Source organism: Xiphophorus maculatus, chromosome 5 (assembly GCF_002775205.1).
Source record: "Xiphophorus maculatus strain JP 163 A chromosome 5, X_maculatus-5.0-male, whole genome shotgun sequence".
Taxonomy (NCBI): domain Eukaryota; kingdom Metazoa; phylum Chordata; class Actinopteri; order Cyprinodontiformes; family Poeciliidae; genus Xiphophorus; species Xiphophorus maculatus.
The window spans coordinates 13,226,730-13,248,055 of record NC_036447.1 but is presented as its reverse complement, the minus strand read 5'-3'; the positions used below and the strand labels follow the sequence as shown (position 1 = coordinate 13,248,055).

General features: G+C 38.7%; 3 protein-coding genes across 3 annotated transcripts; all 3 read right to left on the bottom strand.

The window, feature by feature from the left end:
* Positions 1 to 525: 525 nt before the first annotated feature.
* Positions 526 to 2,894, bottom strand: LOC102220362 (intelectin-like). Its single transcript, XM_014472007.2, has 8 exons — positions 2,743 to 2,894; positions 2,525 to 2,608; positions 2,291 to 2,443; positions 1,877 to 2,124; positions 1,257 to 1,415; positions 1,046 to 1,163; positions 854 to 957; positions 526 to 770 (listed from the first exon to the last, which is right to left on the bottom strand). Exons 2-8 carry the CDS (start codon positions 2,604 to 2,606, stop codon positions 627 to 629), a joined length of 1,008 nt encoding a protein of 335 aa, XP_014327493.1. The 5' UTR covers positions 2,607 to 2,608; positions 2,743 to 2,894; the 3' UTR covers positions 526 to 626.
* Positions 2,895 to 12,742: 9,848 nt separating this feature from the next.
* LOC102220102 (D(1) dopamine receptor-like) lies at positions 12,743 to 15,181 on the bottom strand. The gene has a single exon (XM_014472008.2). It carries the CDS (start codon positions 15,099 to 15,101, stop codon positions 13,737 to 13,739), a length of 1,365 nt encoding a protein of 454 aa, XP_014327494.1. The 5' UTR covers positions 15,102 to 15,181; the 3' UTR covers positions 12,743 to 13,736.
* Positions 15,182 to 15,670: 489 nt separating this feature from the next.
* Positions 15,671 to 18,370, bottom strand: LOC111608573 (GTPase IMAP family member 4-like). Its single transcript, XM_023333464.1, has 2 exons — positions 18,289 to 18,370; positions 15,671 to 18,215 (listed from the first exon to the last, which is right to left on the bottom strand). The coding sequence occupies exons 1-2, from the start codon at positions 18,347 to 18,349 to the stop codon at positions 16,639 to 16,641; spliced, it is 1,638 nt and encodes a 545-aa protein (XP_023189232.1). The 5' UTR covers positions 18,350 to 18,370; the 3' UTR covers positions 15,671 to 16,638.
* Positions 18,371 to 21,326: the final 2,956 nt, after the last annotated feature.

The window sequence follows — 21,326 nt, the reverse complement described above, 5'->3', positions numbered from 1 at the left end:
ATACTTGGCAGCAATCACCCAGAATATCACTAGTAAAGATGTGTAAAGAAAACAAGAGGCAAACTTCAACTTATTCAGCCATTTGTTGCAGTAACATAACCTGACACAGAAGCTTTGTAAAACAAAAAAAAATCCAGCCATTGTTTTTGTTTTTTTAATCCTGTTTGACTTTCTTTACATTTGTATGTTTATTTACAAAAAGGTTTCTCTTTTTATTGTATTGTAGCACAAAAATGAACAACTTCTGAGAAACTTGTTTTGCTGCTCAAGGCTCATCAAAAATCTGTTTAAATACACTCACATCTGAAAAAACACAAAGTAACATTTTCTATTGAAAATATAGCAAGTTTTTCTACAATACGTAGTTTGAAGGTGCTTTTCATCTCTTCCAATGAATCTTTAAGCTTTATGCATATGCTTAATTAACACTTTATTTTAATTTCTCATGGGTCAGTCTTTAATTGGAGCATTATATTTTTTTTTTTATCTATAAGTCTCTAATACTTTGTTTTCTCTTTAATTTTCTCACTGCTACCTGTTTAAAATCGGTCCAAACGTCCAGCTATATATTTATAATACACTGTAGTGTAGTGCCATCTACTGGTGAGCTGTTTAAATACAGCTCCTCAGCGGTAAAACAGAAGGACTGCAGACTCCGTCATCTCCTTGGAGGCACTCCAGCCTTGATCTCTTCCCAGCCTGTCCCAGTCAAAAGATGGAAAATCTCCACATTGGTCTGGGTGGAAATATCCTCCTCCTCCTATGCAGTACTGGACATACAAAAACACAGGATTGTTACATTGTTCATCATCTGAACAGCAGCAGACTCGGACAGAAAGCCGTTGAGCCTCACATGTTCGGAGTCGCACCCTCTGGGTTTGACCCCAGAGCAGATAGCCATGGCTCCTAGTTCATTGTTTATAGCTCTGAATGTGATGAAGCCTGGATCAAACTCCTCTTTTTTGTGAAACAGAAATGAAAACACAATTTAAAGTTTAAGTGTTCAGTTACATGGAATCAAACAAGTTTTTTTTGTTCTATTTACTTCTTGAACTTGGTCCATATAAATTTCTGGTGGACTCCATGTTTCCATGGTCATACACAATGGGAATCGCTGGTCCTCTGTTGGAGCATGAGCCAACGTTGTACCTTACTGGAAATTGCTGCAAGAATGTGATAACTTTGTCAGTAATGCATGTAGACTAGTAGGTTTGTGAACATCAGAAACAATTTCAGTTTCAGCTATTGTGCCTTACCTTGAACAGGTTGAAGAGGTTTCCCCCATAAAGACGAAGGAATCTGTTTTCAGTGTGGTAGCGGAGAATGGCTGCCAGGTTCCAGTGCTCCATCGGGAAGTTGTTGGGAACGTGCCACACAGACACATCTTCAGCAGCAATGTCGTAGTAACCTGGATTCTGGAACCACAAACTGCATCTGTCATTATGGCATAGGAGGATTTTATGAGATGTACAAAGACAAAATACTGTATAATTGTCAAGCAACAATTAAGGACTATATTTTTTTCAAATAAGACTCTATAAAGTGTGGCATGTGTTGATCCTCCTTTACTCTAATAACTAATAAAAACTGCATAAAACACCAATAAAATACATATAATTTCATAATTTAAATATGACTATAGAGCACAGCACTATAAATTCTGACTAAATCAACTCCAGTCAGTGCTTTCAAAACCAGTTTAATGGTTACGAGTTTCCAATCAGTGCGGAGGATTCCAAGTCACATATCAGCTCAAAGAAAATCCTACTTATTGCTACATTCTTACACAAACAACAGCGCTGACTGGAAATATAATGTTGAGAATATTCAGTCTGCTTTCTGAAGTACTGTTCTTCCTCAAGAATAACCCGCGTACCTTGTAATCATCAGATGTGGCACTTTCTACTAAACCAAAGGTGTTTCTGTTGGACCAGTTTCCATCTCCATCCGGTAGATTTGGATTGTTACCCTGCTGACTGGACCAGCGATCACCCACAGTGCATCTTCCATAAATGCTGTTTTCATGGACACTGGCCACCAGAGTCCAGCCGCCTCCAGCAGTGTTCATGTCGCAGAAAGTCTGATATTTCATCCCATTAGCTGTGGTCAGGTAGTATATCCCATCTGGAAACATGACATCAAATTAGATCCAGTAACTCGTAATTTGATTTTCTTATTGCTGGCTGTTTATTCTAAACATGCTCTGGAAGTTATTACATATTAAATTAAATAAATTCAAAAATGTTTAGGCTTGAACAGCAATATACCTCAACAGGCCAAGCATTCCTACCTTCTCGTTCACTGTGATTATCCAGAATTTCTTTGCAGCTCCGTGCAATGTATTTGAATCTGTCGCTCATTCTCTGCAGCTGTTCAAAGTTTGTCCTGGTGAGGTTCTCTGTGTCTTCCACGATACCTCCAGGGAGGTCAGTTGCTTCAGTTACTGAAAATAAAGTCAGATTTTAAAAGAGGTAAAGGAAATAAATGTTTGAGGAAATGTTTATTCTCATGAGCTACACTTTACCTTCTTGTGGAAAGACATCTATAGGCGATCCATGCTCCAAGATCAGAAAAATCCCCAAAAATAAGAGAGTACGGCTAAGCATGTCTGCAAAATAGAACGATTTAAAGTTTGTGAAACAACCACCATTTAATTTTAACCATTAAAATGAAAACAATGCAGAACTTTTTCTCCGAGAGGACAAGTCTTACATAGAGTAAAAAAAATAATAAACTTTATACCTGTTTCCTTATGCACGTTAGCTAGAAAACAAATGAAACGTATTCCTCAGATTGTTGTCAGTCGTACCTTTCAGCTATACACTGGTAACCATATATAGCTGATTAATGGTCACACATATATGACTGCATATATATGTGTGTGTGTAAGCTAATCTTTGTACTTTGAGTAATGAGCTTTTGGCAATGACCTTATTAATTCCTCTGACTTCCTGGAGACAACAGTGTCCTAATTCTGTCAGAGGTCTTATCTTGCTTTGACCCAGTGTCTAACTAGTTTCAAGATACAGTGTTTCTACTGCTTATCATACATTAATATCACTGTCTACTACTGAATGATCGTGTTACCAGTGGCTTATAGTGTTGGAACATGCTAAACTGTATCCCCATCTTGACATGTGATCTGTTAGAGGTCAATATAAAATTTAGGGGGAAAAAACCCAAACAGTAAACTTCAATCCCATTAGAAACATGACCTAGTATATCAAAATCCCATAGACTAGAAACCAATATGGAGAAACATAACAAAAAAATCTAAATCTGTTAGATTCTCCACCATGCATATGTAACTCCACCCAACCTCAAACAAATTGGCTCTAGCTCCTCAGAGCTTTGCTGGAATGGATGTGGGCAAAAGGGACATTACTCCAAATGTTGTGGTATTGTTCAGATATGAAACTTTTCTGAAATCAAATTGTTAAAGCTGCTTCTATTATGCTTAGTATAAATTTTATTGTTTGTCCAGCCGTATGTTTGTTAAGCAATAGAGCTGCTGAATTTCAAACATAAAATGATTATAAATTAGCCAATCTTGCACTTCTTACAGCAAAGAGGACTATAGTGTTAAATTACAAAATCCCTAAGGTAAATTGTTTTGCAATTGAAAAATTGGTATATGAATTGTATGACAAGTCATACAATTCCATAGCCATGTATAGCTATGGAAGCAGCTATACATGGCCCAACGGATATACAAAAAAAATGTTTAGCTCTGCTCATATCAAAATATTGAAAAGTATTGTGGCAGAAGATTGACACTGAGCACTTCTAATCCAGAATTATCAGATTATAGATGTATTACAAATGTTCTGTGAGTAAATTGGTCATGTGTCAGGGAACCGTGGTTGTGTAGTGGTGGCTGCATATACAATACTTGTGTTGTATGCATAGATATACATAATGCCATGCCCCTATTGTCTCTGGGACATGGTCGATATAACAATTAACAGGTTATATCGGCCATATCGGTTATATCGGTATGGAGAAAATGCATCATGCATAATGTCTGCAGAATGTGATATGTATGATATGTTAACATGCATTTAAGTTCAATGGAGCTTTGGGGCTATGCTGCAACAATGTGGATAATGTTTCCCCACTCCCCTTATTATCATCCCATAATAAGTACAAACTCTAGACCACAAGTTGTACCTAAAGGTGAATGGGAAAGAAAATGAAGTGATAATTGGATTTTAATTTAACAGAGACATCAAAATATGATATTTAGCCCCCTTTTTTCTCATATTCTTGAAACAAACTGAATGCCACCAACTTCCTTTAGAATTCACCTACTTAAAGTGCCAAACCTTTTAGTGGCAATACAACGCAGCTGTCCTATGAACTTCTGGTGTTTGTTAGAGAACATAAGTTAATAAACACCACCATAAAGGTCAAGGAACAAAAAAATATGTCACTGATAAAGTTGTGGGGATGTTTATTAGATTATAAATTATAATTTATAATCTCACCATATAAAGCAATCTTAGTTTCATGGTTTGAAGTGTGTGTGACCTCTGCTTCCAGTGAGTGGGTGTGCCTGAGGCAGTTGTTTGCTCTAACGCCCAAGAGCAATCCACAATGCAATGTCATAAAAATCTGAGCGCTGATCCCTGATGGTACCATCAATTACACTTAACACAAATCCAATGGGATCCCCCCCCTTTCTGTGCCCCCTCTTCCTAACGTGGTAAACCAGCTCCACTCATTCTCAGAACATCACCTCCATTTTCCCTCAGATGAACTGACCTTGTCCAAGTCGCACCTCCATTATTTACTTAATAAATGTCAAAACCTTAATTTGGTCTCTGAGAGGTTTCTTGAAATGGGTCCAAAAACTAACCCCAAACATGACGATGACAAGCTTTGCTGATCTCTAAACACTGTTCAATCCATTATGCAGTAAAAGTAAAGTCCATGGCAGAGCTGCAAGAACGCCAAGACATGGTTTTCCTCACAGGCTGGCTAAGAAGAGCATTACTTACAGCAGCAATCAAAAGTTTCCATAGCTGGGGAGGTATGGAGAAAATGCATCAGTTGCTCTTCATAACTAGTAGAGGCAAACTCCAAAAAATACTTGCAAATGTAATCTCATTAAAAGGTGGTTTTACAAAATATCCACTCTGAAAACAATTCTGGGGAGCAGGTGCATTAACTTATTTATAAAATAGAAGTATGCATTTTTCATAACACTTCATAAAACCTGACATTTCAATTTTCCAATGTTCATAACAATGTGATTGTTTTAGATGGCGTAACTAACCGTAAAATCAAAATCATACCTTGTTTCTGGAACATTCACTTATCCAAGAATCGTCATTTATTAACTTGTGTTCTGGATGCAGAGATGGTTTTAGAAAGGCATCCATTCCTGGCTTTAATTCAATACAAAGCATATAAAAATGTTAAGTCTTTCAAGCTGTGTTCATGTTCATCAGATCAGAGGGAGTTTTGAGCCACCAGCAGAGGTCAACAAACACCAGGAGGTATAAGACAGACAAATTAAATTTGTAAGTGAAACATATGCGTGTATGAAGGTATTTTAGGAACTGAACTCCCAAATGCTCTAAAAATGTATTTGAAACAAGTTTTTCTTTGTTTATTTTTTTTTTTTAAACTTTCTGAGTATTGCATAAGATTATTGTTTTTATTAGTGGAGCAATTGCCAAAAATTCACATCTTCAAAGTTAGCCAAATAATGTTGTTAAATAAACAACAAAAAAGACAAAAATGAGACAGAAACAGCCTCAAAAGAATGTCAGCTTAACTAGTTTAAAAGAAATCACTGAAGATATGAGAATATTTAAAATAAATAACTAATATATGGCAGACAAAGACAAGACACAAAATTACCACACACTCAGAACAGCAATAAAAAGATGCAGAATTATCAAAATGCAGACTAAGTTAACCATGATGGTAAAAAATAAATAAATAAAATAAAATGAAAAGGTGAAAAATAACTAAAACCAGCTGCTAAATCAGAAAATGTAAAATAAAAAAAAGAAAAGAAAACTACAGAAAAAACCAGTTTGTCCTCAAGTCAGATGAAATAATCATCAGCTTGTGTTTCTTGCATCCAAATGGCTAAGAGTGACATTGCTTCCCTAATCCCTCGTTACAACTTGTGGTGTGGTCCTCACTTGTCTGCAAGCTTTCTGTATAATCCCTCAATAAGTACAAGTCAGGAACTCACCACCCAGGCCTTCTTGTGACTTGTCTTTGAAGTAAGCAGAAGTGTAGAAGTAGGACACCCTGCTGTTCCAGAGCTGTTTCTGTGGGACCGGCGGCCATATGCACGCATCTGCACAGCAGTACTGCACCCTGCTGACCTGAACCCAAGCGCCTTCATCACTGATCATTTTAGATAAAGTGTCCTGGTCTGTTAGCAAAGCTTTTTGGTGACAGAATACACAGGTTGACTGAGTAATGTGATGAGTAAAATAATATCAGTATTAATTTTCCCTGCTGTGTCACTGTCCATTGTGGGTTTTTTACCGGTCAGTGAATATAAACCCAATATGATCATAGTCTTATGACCATACTGTAAGAAAACCATAATAGTTTGGAGCTTTTCATAATGCCTTCCTCCAAATATAAAGGATTATATCACAAACAACTGCAATCAGTTTTTTTAAAATCATACAGATATATACGTACAACCTTTACAATATGTGGTTAATAACCCTTAAAAACTTTATTATTTTCTTCGGCATAATTCTGGCTGAATATTTCTAAAGTCTACTCACCAGAAATTGTAGAGTTCATTTAAATTTGTTGGTTTTCTGGTATCAAGTCTGGCTTTTACGAACGGTCCACTTATTCTAATGGTAGGTTTGAGCTCAGGATCATTTCAGAAACATAATACAAGCCTTCTAGTATTAAGTGTTAGTTTGTCATATGACGATTCCATCAATAAATATTTGCTTTTTTTAAAAAAATAGTTTATTAAAAGCCCAATAATAATAACTTTTATGACCATGTCAAGTTGATGTAAGCTTCTGTAAAGTTGATTTGGCATCAAAAACAGTCAGAACCAAAATATTTGGTGTGACATGTCTCAGTGGAAAAAATAGACATCATTAGGCCACCTGTTCAGATGACAGACCTGCCATTGGTTATTAATCAAGAAGCAGGAATTAGTTTTCTCTAACTGAGAGAATATTATTGTCTAAATGCCAGCATCAGTGATTGTGATGGCAAATTTTGGGTTTACACATTTATTCATGTTGTGTGTTCTGTATTGTTTCATTAATCTTATGCCATACAGTTTTTCTGAAGTGTTTTTGCTCATAATTCTGTTACTTCTTCATCAGCCAGAACTGTTTTGTTCAACTTGCGTGAATGAAAGTCTGACAGCCGCTGCCACTTCTCACTTGAATGTACTATCCGTGGTTCACAAACTCTGCTCTTTCCCTCCGAGTGGGTTCCTGTGTCGGCTATTTTTAGTAAGGTAGAAGGACACTGTTAGAGTGGGATGGCAGGCTTTCTGATGCCTCGCACTAATAATTCAGCTTCCTCAGGCAGTAGTAGAAATGAGAGCCGACAGCCAGCGGCACCCAGCTGGACCATGTAGAAACCCTAATCTTAAAACCAAAAGTGTTGTAAGCTCCTCCTGATCCTTTTATATTTTTTTCCAGCTCTCTGTAGATAGAAAAAAATCCTATGAAAGTATTTTTGACTGTATCCTTTATTTAGAGAATCACAAACCTTAACAGAGGTTATTATATTATTATATATTATTATATATTATTATATTATTTATTATTATTTATAATATTATTTATTATTATATAGTCACAATGAGGTCATGATAACTTCACTGATGCTACTTGTATCATGCTCAGAATGAGGGACTGGTGCAAAGTCAACATCATGCAATCAATAGAAATTGTAATGTAATTGACTTTGAATTTGTCTGTATGGCTGGAATAAATGGACTAAATATTTATTAATTTAAATAGACAAATGAGTTTACCATTTTCTCTCTGTGCTGTGTCTGAAACACATGAGAGCTTTAATAAATCTCAGATCACCTACATGACAACTTACAGGAGCTTCTTAAGACAGGCTTAGTAAGATTTCTTTACGAAGAAGTGAATTGACATAAGTGCTGTCTTTAACTAGGTTGTAACAATAGAAATATGTTTTTGTTTTAAGCCATTCCTCATCATTTTTTCTATTTTTATTTGCACAGTACTACTTTTATAATAGATGCTTCCTTTCTGTAAGGATGTTGCCTCTAGGTAACCTACATGCAACATCTGCACACTTTTAAATTGCATTTGACCCTTTTTTTAAAACTAATCCTCTTTGATATGGTGACCATTCTTACACACCATGCATGCCTGCAGCTGAAGGATGTAGGTTACAGGCCCATTACACAGTGAAAGCCACGTGAATAGATGTGCTCAACATTAGTGCACAGTTTTTTCTCACTCCTCTATTACTCAGAACAAAAAATCATAATCCCCAGTGCCTGGCAGAAATAACTCTCTTTATAAAAAATGGACTTCAGATCTCCCATCTAATTGCTGCTGCAACAGTTGAAATAGGAAAGTTAAACAGAAATCCTAATGAAGTTGTGATGGTGGTTGCCACATGGTACCATCATTTCCATTGTTCTGTTTAGTCATTGCCTTCTCAATACTAACACCAAGGTTTCCTTCAGTGTATTATGACCCTGGAGAGCCACCAGGCTTAGCATTGTTAATTTATTTCAGTTTTTTTAAAATAATTGCCCTTTTTGAAGACTTTATATTTGATGTTTAGGCATTAATCTTTCCGTCTTCAAATAAGACATAACTATCAAGTGACATTTTCAAATTTTCTGTCAACTGTGAACATGTTTTACCTCAAAAACATGACAGGCAGCTGGATGAGTGCCCTAGCAATACATGCATTGAGTTTATCAAGTTTTCTGGGGAAAACCTTGAACACGTTTCAGAAAATTAAAACCTGCCCAACCGTGACCCAAAACACATCAACACGCATTTAAGCCAAAGGCAATTTTAAACCAACTTTTATGATTTCAATCATGAAATAGTAAAATTTTATTTTGAAGGATCATAGCACTAAATAATGTCCAAGAGAAATTTAGAATCTACCCTCTGAACAATAAAACCTGTAAAAATCAATCTCTGTGAACTTTGTTTTGAAAAGTCAGAGGAATTGCTGTTTCTCAACGAGTAAGCAGACACAAGTCTATTTGCTTGGTCAATAAAGGCACTTTTTTGACTGCATTTGCAGATAAAATCTTGTCATGTTTGGGTAACGTCCCTACGATCTGGAGGCCTTCAGGAAAGCCATAAAGTAGATTTTGTAAAAATAATTTTTATCCTTTAGCTTGTGTGGTAAATTTATGAGTTTAATAACTTATTTTTGTCTATTTTGAGTTGAAACAAAAGTGTTTAGTAAAAGGTAAAGTGATTTTTTTTTGTCTGTTCTCATAGTAACATAATAAATAAGTAGAAATACCAGAAAATCAAGAAACGTTATTTTTTAAAGTATCTGTTAATATTTCTGTCCTATTTCAACTATAGAATCATCTTTCATATTTTACCAGAACAAAGAGCTCTAACAAAGAAAAATGAACCTTTGTTAATTAGTAGAGAGTTGATCTGTGGGCAGCCTGAGAGAGCTGCGCTGCTTCGCTCCACTTTCTAGCAGAAGTGGCATCACTTCTTGTGTTTTTGAGTGTTGTCAGCGTAAAAGCTTCTATGTTCTCACTGGTCAGGAAAGCTTCCACAGGAACAACCTTAAGGTACAAATTATTCATGCCAGTTTCTCTCAGGGTATAGGAGGAGGGTACACAGAGTGCACAGTGCAGCTACCAAACAGCTCAACAGATGGGTGCCCATGTGAGTCACTTATATAATCCCATTTCTACAGATTCAGAAAAAGAAATGACCTGTAATGCGTCCTGCTGCATGAGTGGGACGGGAATGCAAAGGTAAGCTTTAATTCACCGGTGAACACAAACTACTAAAAAGCTCATGAGTAAATGGCATCAAAAGGTTTCAACGTTCTGCTGGGAAAGCTAAATGGACTGAATTTTTTTAGAGCTTTTCTGGTCACACTGATCGCTCAAAACTGTTTATAATGACACCCCATTCAGTCATTCCCACTCACAAACATTCATGCACCAATATGAGGATCAGAAGAGGTTGAGTTGCCCTGGTACCAGTAATAAGCATGGACTTAAACACACATTTGTTCAATTTCAAAATAACTACTCTGCCCACTGAGCCACAGTCATCTCTGAGGTCTGAGCATAAAAGTGTTTTATAGTTAAAAACTCAAATTAACAATAACATTCAAGTACATCCAAATAACTGAACTTGCATGGAACTGCAATACATAACTAATTTTTAAATCAATATCTTTCCAAATTCTTACAAACTTTGTTGCTTAATCATTATAGTCAGTGGTCTATGCTTCTCTTTCAACCTTATTTTATTTTGAAAGCACTTTACAATGTTTTCTCACTTATTTAATCATATATTCAGCAACTTTTACAACACACATCACACTCCACAGGAATTTACATATTCCTCTCTGAATATTGTGCCTTGCAAATTCAAAAATGTTCATACAACTTGAACATTTTTGCATTTAGTGAACAAACATCTTTGTAGTTTATTGAAATGCTACACAACAGAGCAACAAAAAGTAATGCAGGATCATAAGGTGGACAGATGTTTACTAGGGCTGAAACAATTAATTCAACAATTTATCTTACTGAAAAGATTTTTGAGCTAATTTAGTAATCAAGTAATTGTTAAGTGGAGTATTCAGATTCAAAAGAGGCAATTTACTTAAAAAATACTAGATATTTGTAGCAGTAATTATGCCAAACTGTACCAAAAATACATACATTTGAATTTAAGGCGAAATCACCTTTGTCTGTAAGTATGTTTTAGCTAAAATCCCTCAGTTCAGATTTCCTAAAAAAAATGTTATGTTGTTGCATTTTAGGCAATCAAATGTTTATTTTCTTATTTTGTAAAAACTATTGGGTTTTTTGTTTATTTGCATTTTGAATATTTCTACTATTGTATAAAAAGGCTTAAGTGGTAAAATAAAAAATCTGCAGAATGGACCACCTCTTTTATTATATTAATCAACTGGCCATCAGAACAATCAATAGAATTATTGATTACTTTGAGTAATCAATAATTCTAAATAATTGAGTACTAAATAATTGTTAATTGCAGCCATAATATTTACACAGATTTCAAATATTTGTCTTAATAACTGTTTGAGCACTGTGGCGTGCGTTGTGCTAGGACTAAATAAAACACTCTTTCCTACTAATAAAGTCCTCTGAGCAGAGACAGGGGAAGTGGTCAGAGTTGATTGGTGCAATCCTGGAGGAAAACCTGCTAAAGGCTGCAAAAGACTTGAGACTGGCACACAGCACTATGTCTTGTTCACATAAAGTCACAACAAAATACATTTAACCTTTAAATGTCCCACATTTGATGTTCAAGATATATCAATACTTTTTCACAGAACTGTGTCAGGAACAGTGTGGGGTTTTAAGAGATGGGGATCAAACAGTCAGATAATCACTTCACTCACTAATCCACCTACACCAATGTGATGAGAGAGGATGTGGACAAAATCAACTGGAACCTTAAATTAGTATTCACACTATTATCAGATTGTTTTAGGACCTGCAGGAAGAACTGGAGGGATTTCACTTCTCATTATGTTTTAGACGTGTCCCCTGCTCCACCTGAATCAAACACCTGAAGTATTTCTACGCATGGCATTACAGCAGGAGCTGACAAAAGCTCTTTTCATTTGTGCGTTCAAGCAATCAAATACCTGAAGACATGAATGATATTGACCCAAAAGGACCAGAATTACCAACCCCCATCTTAAAGGGAAAGAGTTTAAATAATAAAGTAGATTAGAAAACTGCTAATTCATACATTGTACTGTTCATCCATAAAAATGCCTGGAGAAAAAAAATGCACACATTACCTACAAATGAAAGTCCAAAATATATGAAAATGTGAAGATCCCATATACAGTGTGACTGTGTCCAGAATTAAAAATGTCAGCAGTTTTAAAACATAAACTTTAAGATGTCAGATTTCCAAACTAATCAAACCAGCTCGAAGTTTTTTCCTCAAAGTTTTATTCTTAGATTTAATCAAATGAATGTGACACCTGATGGATTAAACTGGTGGAAATTTAACAAGTCCTTAATGGCTGTCTATGTGTGAGTTAAGCTTATTATCTCTCTCTTTCTGTACCATTACTCTTCATGGCTGAACAAAAAATTTAAGTGGACGGTATTTCCAGTTTCTGAGCAGTGATACTGGAAAAAGTCAGGGACAAGAAGAGCATGAACTTTAGGACAATGATCCAGTAGGAGCATCTGGTCCTGCTTGGCCACCAAATGTCACTTAAATAAATGCTGTTGAAAACCCCAGTCCAAATATGAAGATCACAGAACAGAAATACCTCGGCCTATTTATGACATTACATCATGGTCAAAAGTGTGGTGATGTAATAAATGATTAACTGAATGAATATTTATGCTATAGGGTAAATAAAAACAAAAATTAATGCAATTTGGGGAATAAAATAATTTGTAGTAACTTCAATGTATTATGTATTGAATGGCTAATAAAATAATGTGAAATCCATTATTCATAATCTGAAGTAATTATCCTTAAAATAACATGTCATTATTCATTCATTGTTCCTTTAATTGCTTCATGGTTACTGTGTCTGAATGCTCAGAGAAACCATTAGACTATCCATAGTGGCCCACCTATCTGATTGGTTTAACCTGCACAGCAAGTCAATCTAAAACAAATGATGTTAGCCTCTTCTCACATTGTTGTTTCATTATATACGACAAGCCACGACCCACAGGTCACTTCGTCCCTTCACGTCATATCGCTCGGATCACAGGCAATGTGAGCATTCAGATCATGCAGCTGGGACTGTGGAATCAAGAGGGGTGGTTTATGACGAACGGTCTTCATCAGTAAAGGTTTTCTTTTACAGGGTTTCCCCAGGGCCGAGCTCTGTGTCACCAATGTAATGCATGCTGTCAAAATATGTTTACTACCTTGAATAAAACTAAATTTGTTCAAGCTCAAAAATAAGTTATACCAATGTAGGGGCTTTGGTATAACTACTATTCCTTTTTTTATATTGACATATTTTTGCTTGGGTTTGCATTTCACTGAGTTCATAGATGGCTCTCATTAAGTTTCACTGTGTATTTTCACTTGAGTTTTTTTCTGAAGGAGTCATCAGCAAAGAGCTGATGGATTAATGGGAAACATTTAGGCTAGGGTTAGTTTCTTTTTCTCATAAAAGTGAACAATGTTAGAAAATGTAAAAGTGTGTTGCCGCACTGGTTTAGCCGCCATATTTCTTAAACTAAAAGCGTCAAAAACAGATTGAAAACAAAAAAATTCTGCATTTTTTGCATGATTATCACAACTAATGCATAAAAGTGTTAGAATAGTTATTCACGTGTTTGTTTCCAGTTTTAATTAGTTAAGGAAACCCATTAAACTACTTGTTTTTGGCTATTTGAATTGTAACACTTTTAGTCCCCCATACTTCTAGGCTATCAAGTGAAAAAAAGTGATGTTCCTTTCCTTAAAGAACTTGTTTGATGGACAAAATTATTTAATATCGACTAAAAACAGACTAAAAGAAGATCAGCGTGGCTGGAGATTTTAAAATTATCTGGGTATTTGTGTCAATCGGTCTTTGTCAAATCTTTCCTCAGTGTCCGTCCCTTGTTCCATCGTGGCCCCTCGGTGATAAAACACGGCCACCGTGGTGTTTCCGCTGTCCTGACTCCCCCGCGTGTTCGTGGACACGCTCAACTTTGCCTTCAGGGTGCTGTCTCGCCTCTGCTGCCCGGCCTCGTTGTTCGCCAGCATGGTCTCCACCGCTGTACTCACCGCCGACAGAAAGCCTCCTCCGCGGCAGCGCAACAGGCGAAGGAAGGCGTCTCTAAAGTCCGCGTTGAACGCATAAATAATGGGATTTAGGGAGGAGTTACTCCACCCGATCCACACGAACACATCGAAGGTTTTCTCGCTGACACAGCAGGGGCCGCGGTGGGCTCCAGGGGCCCCTGGTCCGGGGCAGAAAGGTAAAGCGCAGTTCAGGATGAAGAAGGGCAGCCAGCAGCAAACGAAAACTCCCATTATGATGCTCAGAGTCTTCAGCACTTTGGTCTCTTTCCTGATGGAGACTCTGAGCTCCCGGTGTGACTTATTGGGGCACTGGGAATCAGGGTGGATGCTGATGCGGGACTGGTAGGAGCTGGCACCGATGTCTGTGCACATATGCGGGAACAGCTCGGGCACGTGCGACCGGCAGCTCTGGGCGTGCTCCGCCGCGCGTTCCAAGGAAGATATTACCCGGATCTGCGTCTGGGCAATCCGGTAAATCCGGGTGTAGGTGACGATCATGATCACAACGGGGATGTAGAAGCTGATAAGGGAGGAAGAGATTGCGTAAGTGCGGCTCAGACTCGAGTCACAGCTCCCCTCGGTGCTCTCCAGGTGTGGAACCACGCGCCCGCCGGGGTCACTGATTTCCGCCCGGTGCCAGTCTAGCTGCACGGGAACAAAGGAGATCACAACGGACACAGTCCACGTCACCCCGATCATCACGAAGGCCACCCTCTTGTTCATGCTCCGCTCGTAGCAAAACGGGCTGGAGATTGCCCAGTATCGGTCCACGCTGATCACGCACAGGTTGAGGATGGAGGCCGTGGAGCACATGATGTCGCAGGCCAGCCATGTCTTACAGAAGCCGCCGAACGGCCAGAAGCCGGCCACTTCAGCCGCGGCTTTCCACGGCATCACCAGCACCGCGACCAGGAGATCCGACAGAGCCAGGGACACGATGAAGATGTTGGTCACCTTGGCGCGCAGGTGGCGGTAGCGATACACGGCCGCGCACACGGTCATGTTGCCCACAAGCGTCCAAATGATGAGCAGCACCAGGACGCATCCAGTGAGAGCTCTGTGCGCCGGCGGGTCTTCCCGGCTGCCCGCTCCAACCAGCGCCAAGCCGGTGGTGTTATTCATTGTCCAGAGCCAAAAAGGACCGCATGGCAAACTGCAAGACCTATATTAATAGGTTAAAAGCCGCACGCAGTTACAGTGGGAATGGCGCAGCATGCTGAGTCCAGACTAATCTGTGCTGCTGCTGCTGCTGCTGCTGCTGCTGTGAGCGCACGGCAGAACTACAGGGGACAGCCAGGCACAACCAGCTGACTGCCCAGACGGCTCTGAGAAGGTGGTCACATGAGACAGGAAATCAGTGAGCCATTTTAGCAATGAAAGAAATTACTGCTATGTATATTTTCCACTCATTTTCAATTCACAACTTCTCCTTTTCCTGCTGATTTATGAAGAAGATGGCAAAGAATTAAAAAACACTTCACAACAGTTTATTCCTGGGATAGTTCAGGCTGTTATACACAGCAAATCAGAAATTTGGAGGAAACCCATACACCCTATGTGTTTTATTACTTTAGGGTATATGACGCACTGTCTGGGTATAACTCTTCCAACCTGCACCCACAGGATCAGCAAATCAAGTATACTTAAACACAAACACATTTTCAGACATTAAAACATATCTGGGGATGCAGTGCAGATTGAAGCTGATTTTATTGCTCCTAGAATAAACAGGCAGTAATGCTTACAGTTTGTGTAAAAAAAAAAACAAAACTAAAAAAAAACAGTATCAGCCCAGGGGAGATGTGTGTTCTTTAAATAATAGCAACAAGGTTTGGTTTGAGTACAGATTTAAATGATGGACACAGGGAGTACAGCACACAGCCGAGGGTGGGGAGTTCATAATCAGATTATCTCCATCATTTCTGAGAGTTTGTGCATGCGCTGATTTAGGACGCACAGAGGAATCACATCCATTTGTTGGAATGAAATTACTCTCACGTGGGTAGTCATCTTCCTGACTCTGGGTAAATGGTTCTGTCAAATACAGGAAGTAAGCTGAGTCTTGAAAAGTATTCATATCCCTTAAACTTTTTGTGCTTCATCTTTTTTCTCGTTTACACTTTGATGTATTTTATTAGAACGTTTGTGGGAGACCAAGAAAAAATGAGCCTGCATTTGTACTGTGCCCCTTTATTCTGATACCGCAAAATAAAATTAAACTTAAACAAAATTCACTACATGTGGTGGAACAGTGCAGATCAGGCTCGTCTCACCGTCCCTATGGTGAAACATGGTGGTGGAACCATCATGATGAGGGGACTCTTTTCTCTTGTAGAGACAAAGAAGCTAGTCAGAATGTATACAATGAAAAATATGGGACAATTTTAACATGTTCAAGATCACAGTGGATTGGTTTAAATCACAGTGTAAGCATGTTAGAAGAGCCTAGTCAAAGTCAAGAACCAAATTTGAGGATATTTAGCAACAAAGACTGATGATCACAGACACCTCCCATCCAATTTGACTGAATTTGAGTCATTTTCCTTAATCAGTTTCTTGATCTGCAAAAAGTCTGGCAGCTGATTTTTCACAGGCCGTACATTTTACCATCACAGCAAACAGCACATGCAAGCTTTTACATTAGCATAGTTGTAAGCTGTTATTGAATGCAACACGGAGTTCCGACCTTCTCCAGTGCTGCGTTCAGACCCAGCAGTCCCATCTCCTGCACGTATCCGACCAGACCGGACGCTCTGCGAGGGCCTTGTGCAGAACACTTCTCCAGCATCTCGCTACACTTTTGGCCACACAGCCTCTTCAGCGAGGAGATTTCCTTGTTGCATTTTTCCCTCTCCTTCAGCAGGTTCTCATCCAGGAGTTTTTTCAAGCGTTCTTCACACTCTTTCTGCTGCTCGATCTTGATCTTCAGGAACTTCAGCTCCCGTTTGAAGGCCTCGGTTCGCCGTTTCTCCACCCTCAGCTGCTCCATCTGCAGGTCCAGTTCCCTTTGACTCTCCTGCCGCTCCTGTCTGAGAAGATCTTGCATCTGCCTCTTCCTCTCCTCCTCCTTCCGGGTCAGCTCCTCCAGCCTCTGGCAGAGGTTGTCCAGCTCTCCCTCCAGGGCATCTCTCGTCATCTCCTCTCGCTGTCTGAGCGCCTGCTCCATCTGGATGTGCTGAAGCTCTCTCTCCCTCTCTTTCCTTTCATGTTCTGCTCTGTCCTTCTGGATCTTCTCCTCCATGAATCGTCTCATCTTCTTCTCCCTCTCAACTTGCTCCTCCAACATTTTGGTTACTTGATCGAGCCTCTCCTGAATATCTTCCCTCCTCTTCTTCTCCATGTCTGTCAGTCTTGCGATATCTTGCAACTTCTTCTTCTCAATCTCCTCCCTGAGGGCCTTCTCTCGTTCTTTCGCCTGCTTCTCCTCCTTCTCTTTCTCCAGCTCCAGTTTTGTCCTCAGCTCTTCCAACTCAGTCTTGGTTTTCTGTTGCACCATCTCCAGCTCTTTCTCGTACCACTCCTTCAGGGTGTTGTCCTGCTTATGTTTCTGCAGCTCATTCTTTTCAGTGAGCCAATTCCTCTCCTCTTCCAGCTGATAAGCCAGATCTTCTTCTGCTTTCTGAAGCATTCTGCTGTTGTAGTAACTCTCTCCGTTATTCAGCATCATGCTGTCAACCAACATCATCAGCTCGCTGACCTGCTCCTTGTTGCTAAGATTCTGGTTATTGAAGACACAGTACCTGCCCCCGCATGCAGCCACCAGCTCAGCCAGGTCACTAGACTGGTCTATCAGATAATGCTTCACTGATGTCCCCTCCTCCAGACGGTCTCCGTGGGTGAAAACCACCACAGAGAAGTTCAAAGCGTGGGAGCCCATTGCCTCCTTGATGTGTCGCACTTCCTTTTTCTCCTCCTGAGTGAATCTTCCGATCTGAATAACAATCAGGAAAGCATGAGGTCCGGGGAAGAGGAGGCTGACGCTCCTCCTCAGCTCCCGCTGGACTTCCTGCTGGGTCTGATGAGTGTCCAGAACACCAGGAGTGTCTAGAATCAGCAGCTGCCGCCCACGAAACTCTCCACTGGCCCTGTGGCAGCGTTGGCCGATTGAGGAACTGCTGAGCTTTAAGTCCAAGACCTTCCGACCAAGGATGGAGTTAGCGGTGGAGCTTTTGCCACTTCCTGTCCTCCCCAGTAAAACCATTCTGATAGCTGTGGAAGTAGGAGTTGGCTTCTTGCCTTGTGAGACAAAAGGAACTGAGTTCAACAGAGTTTTCAGATTAAGAAAAGGAAAAAGAAAAATATACCTTACCAGCAGCGCTGATGGAAAACTGCTTAGTGAGAGACGTCATGTTGTTCCTGATCATTTTCATCCACAAACTGAGGACAGAAAAATTCTCCGTAGCCATTTAGGTGCCGTCACTGTGGGTGTGTCTTAACCTTATGTCACGTGAAAGTCACTGTGAACTATGCCCATCATCATCAGCAGCGTTTTTGGAATCAATCTGGAGAACAACTGGCTCAATAGTCTGTCTCCAAAACACCCAACACAGCAAGTTTCTGAGAACTCACAAAACAGCAAGAAGTCACAGTCCAGCAAATGTCTGGTCAATACATACAGGGTTTGGTTTTCTTATGCTTTGTTTTTTGTATGTGTTTGTTAGGCTGAGTGTGATCAAAGTCCTATTGATTCTAGCAGGTGGGATCAATAGATTGCTTTATCAAAAACGTAAGCTGACTGGCCATCTGAAATCAATGCACAGGAGGATCAGACACCCAGAATCAGCACGCATACCACTGTTGTGCAAATCCTGAACATAAATTAAACTGGCCGTTGTATATATTAAAAACATAAACAATGTTAATGCAACTTTCTACCACAAAATAGCAATGACAAAAAAATGAACAAGCAATTTTTAATTATAAAATGTTTTAAATGACTAAAGATAATAATTTAAATGGCTAAAAGCAGAAAGACAAGGAAAAAAGCAACCTCAGGAAGTGCAGGATTGGGGTTCAGGCGATTAATTAAAGTCCTGGATCATAACTTTCAACTCATAATATTAGGTAGTGACTGCTGACAAGAAGATGTTTTTCACAATGAGAGTTTTGTAAATGAGAAGAAAGCAGTGAAACCAGGGGGTGCTACTTACCAATTACTTGACTTCAGGAGTAAATTTTTGGCCAACTCAAAGTAAAAGTGGTCTGAATATCCACAAACGCCTCATTTTTTAATCTTTTTTAACTTGTAAAGTAACAATGAATACTATTTATAATTTTCTTTCCACTGCACTATTTTGTGCTACTTTGTGTATGTCTGTCACAGAAAAAGTTAATAAAAATATTCTAACGTTTGTAGAAGCATTGTGACAATAAGACGTTTAAAAAACATGGCTACCAAAGCCATGTTTTGCCTCCACTAGATGGAGACAAAGTTTATAAGATGGTGATTACTGACACTTTTTGTTAATGATACTTGGTGGTTAGACAGGCGGTTGTTGAAGAAGTCATTCATTTATTAACCAGATAAGAGAATTTTGTGGTTTTCATCTTTAATAATTCATATTTTCATATATTCTCAGACTTATAGGAGAGAATTTGATCTTTTAAGACATGACATACGGAGAGACCTTCACTGATTGCAAGAAGATGCATGTTCATTCAGTCTGAAACGAGGACGCCTATTTATAGGCCTAATAATGAGCTCCAGCTTGGGCCTAAAATATTAAGTTTGTATTCCTCCGACATTAGAGATGATTATGCTTTCTGGCTGCAATTTGCTTTTCAATACGTAAGATAATTCTGTCTGATGTTGGATTATTATTCTCTTTGATTATGTTCTGTTTTTGTTCCTCTCATTTATTGTTGAAGTTAATTTTAAAACATACAAATTACACGTTTCTTGTGAGGCAGGACCATAATTATTTTTGTAGCAGAAACTTAAACAATTAGGTAAAGAGCCACTAAAGGCTCTGGGGATGTAGAGAGTCCAACAAGTGTTTGCAAATATATTAATTTCTTTATTTAACAATAAAATCTACATTTAACTATTTTAATTCTGATGGGATTTTGGGATCTTATTTCTGTCCAAGAAGTCTTCCTCCCTCAACAGACCAGTAAATTCATGTTTGACCTTTGACATAGTTTGGTTTCTTGTAAAATCCTGTTTAAATAAATGTGCCTCCATAAACGTTTGTATATTCTGTAAAAATGTAACTGAATCCTTTATTATAATTGTAGCATGCCTGCCCTTTATAAGCTCTCAAGGGAATTAGACAACCCAACTTCATAAAATACAGCAAACAGGCTTCTTTTTTATTTCATTGAGTTTGTAAAGTTTTATTGTTTCCCAATTTTAGGCCTCTTTATAGGCTTCTGAGAGAATACTCCTTACAGACTGCTAAAATCCTTTTCAGATGAAAATTATGCCCTTGAGGTTTTCAGCCTAGTTTTTAGGTTCTTCATAGTGACGTCACCCTGGCTCTGGATTCAGTCTATTTCATTCTACTTCTTCTAGACTCAGCAGCTGCATCCAAAACTGGATTATAATACCCTAATCCCCTGTTTATCCTTGTGGTGGTTTGGGCATTGCACTGGAGTGAGAGCTCTTTTGTATTTTTAGGTCATGCAGTGTCCCTGAGGTGGATATTGCATGTCTACTTTTGAAAGCCACTGCAGTTGGTCTTCAGATATTACCTTCATAGCTGCTGCTTGATTTATGAGAAGAAAAAAGCAAGACCGCTATGCATCTCTATGCAGGTGATACTCAGCTACACGTACCCCAAAACTTGAAAGATGAATGTCTCATAAATTTGTTTTAGTCTTGAAAATATCACAGTTTTGGAAACTGTTACATTTTAAGGAAAAGACGACAGAGGGGATTGTTTTAATGTCACCAGTATTTTTGTATCCTGTGGGCATGCGCTCGAATCCCAAGACAACAAGTAAAACAGCATTTTATAGAACAATATCAGACTTTTATTTTTGATTGAACCCTTTAAAAGAGTTTATCCAAACATAAAACGTATGTGCACTGGGAGGTAGATTTGAATTTAAAGTAAGAACTCAGATAGAACTTGGTGAAAATGTATTATTTCTTTCTGAGTATCACCTTTATATATCAAAAGCTAGACTGAATTTTCAAATTCATAACAACGAATAAATATGATTACTTCTGCTTTGTTCGGTGTTTCACTAAAAACAGATTGCCTCAGTGACCTTGCCACCATTTCTGATCATGCACGCAGCCAATCCAGTGTTTGTTGAGTTGGCAATACAGTCATATTCAACAAAATAAATATTAGAATGCATTCAGAAGGGGCTTGTTTTACCTATTAAAAATATCAGCCT

What these genes read in the sequence shown, in the direction of transcription:
- LOC102220362 (XM_014472007.2), bottom strand. Translation starts at nt 2,606, where the DNA reads ATGCTTAGCCGTACTCTCTTATTTTTGGGGATTTTTCTGATCTTGGAG. An exon ending in ATATGGACCAAGTTCAAGAA is followed by an intron (nt 958 to 1,045) that starts GTAAATAGAACA and finishes TTCACAAAAAAG; the next exon opens with AGGAGTTTGATCCAGGCTTC. An exon ending in GAGGGTGCGACTCCGAACAT is followed by an intron (nt 771 to 853) that starts GTGAGGCTCAAC and finishes TTGTATGTCCAG; the next exon opens with TACTGCATAGGAGGAGGAGG.
- LOC102220102 (XM_014472008.2), bottom strand. Translation starts at nt 15,101, where the DNA reads ATGAATAACACCACCGGCTTGGCGCTGGTTGGAGCGGGCAGCCGGGAA.
- LOC111608573 (XM_023333464.1), bottom strand. Translation starts at nt 18,349, where the DNA reads ATGAAAATGATCAGGAACAACATGACGTCTCTCACTAAGCAGTTTTCC. An exon ending in GTTTTCCATCAGCGCTGCTG is followed by an intron (nt 18,216 to 18,288) that starts GTAAGGTATATT and finishes TTGTCTCACAAG; the next exon opens with GCAAGAAGCCAACTCCTACT.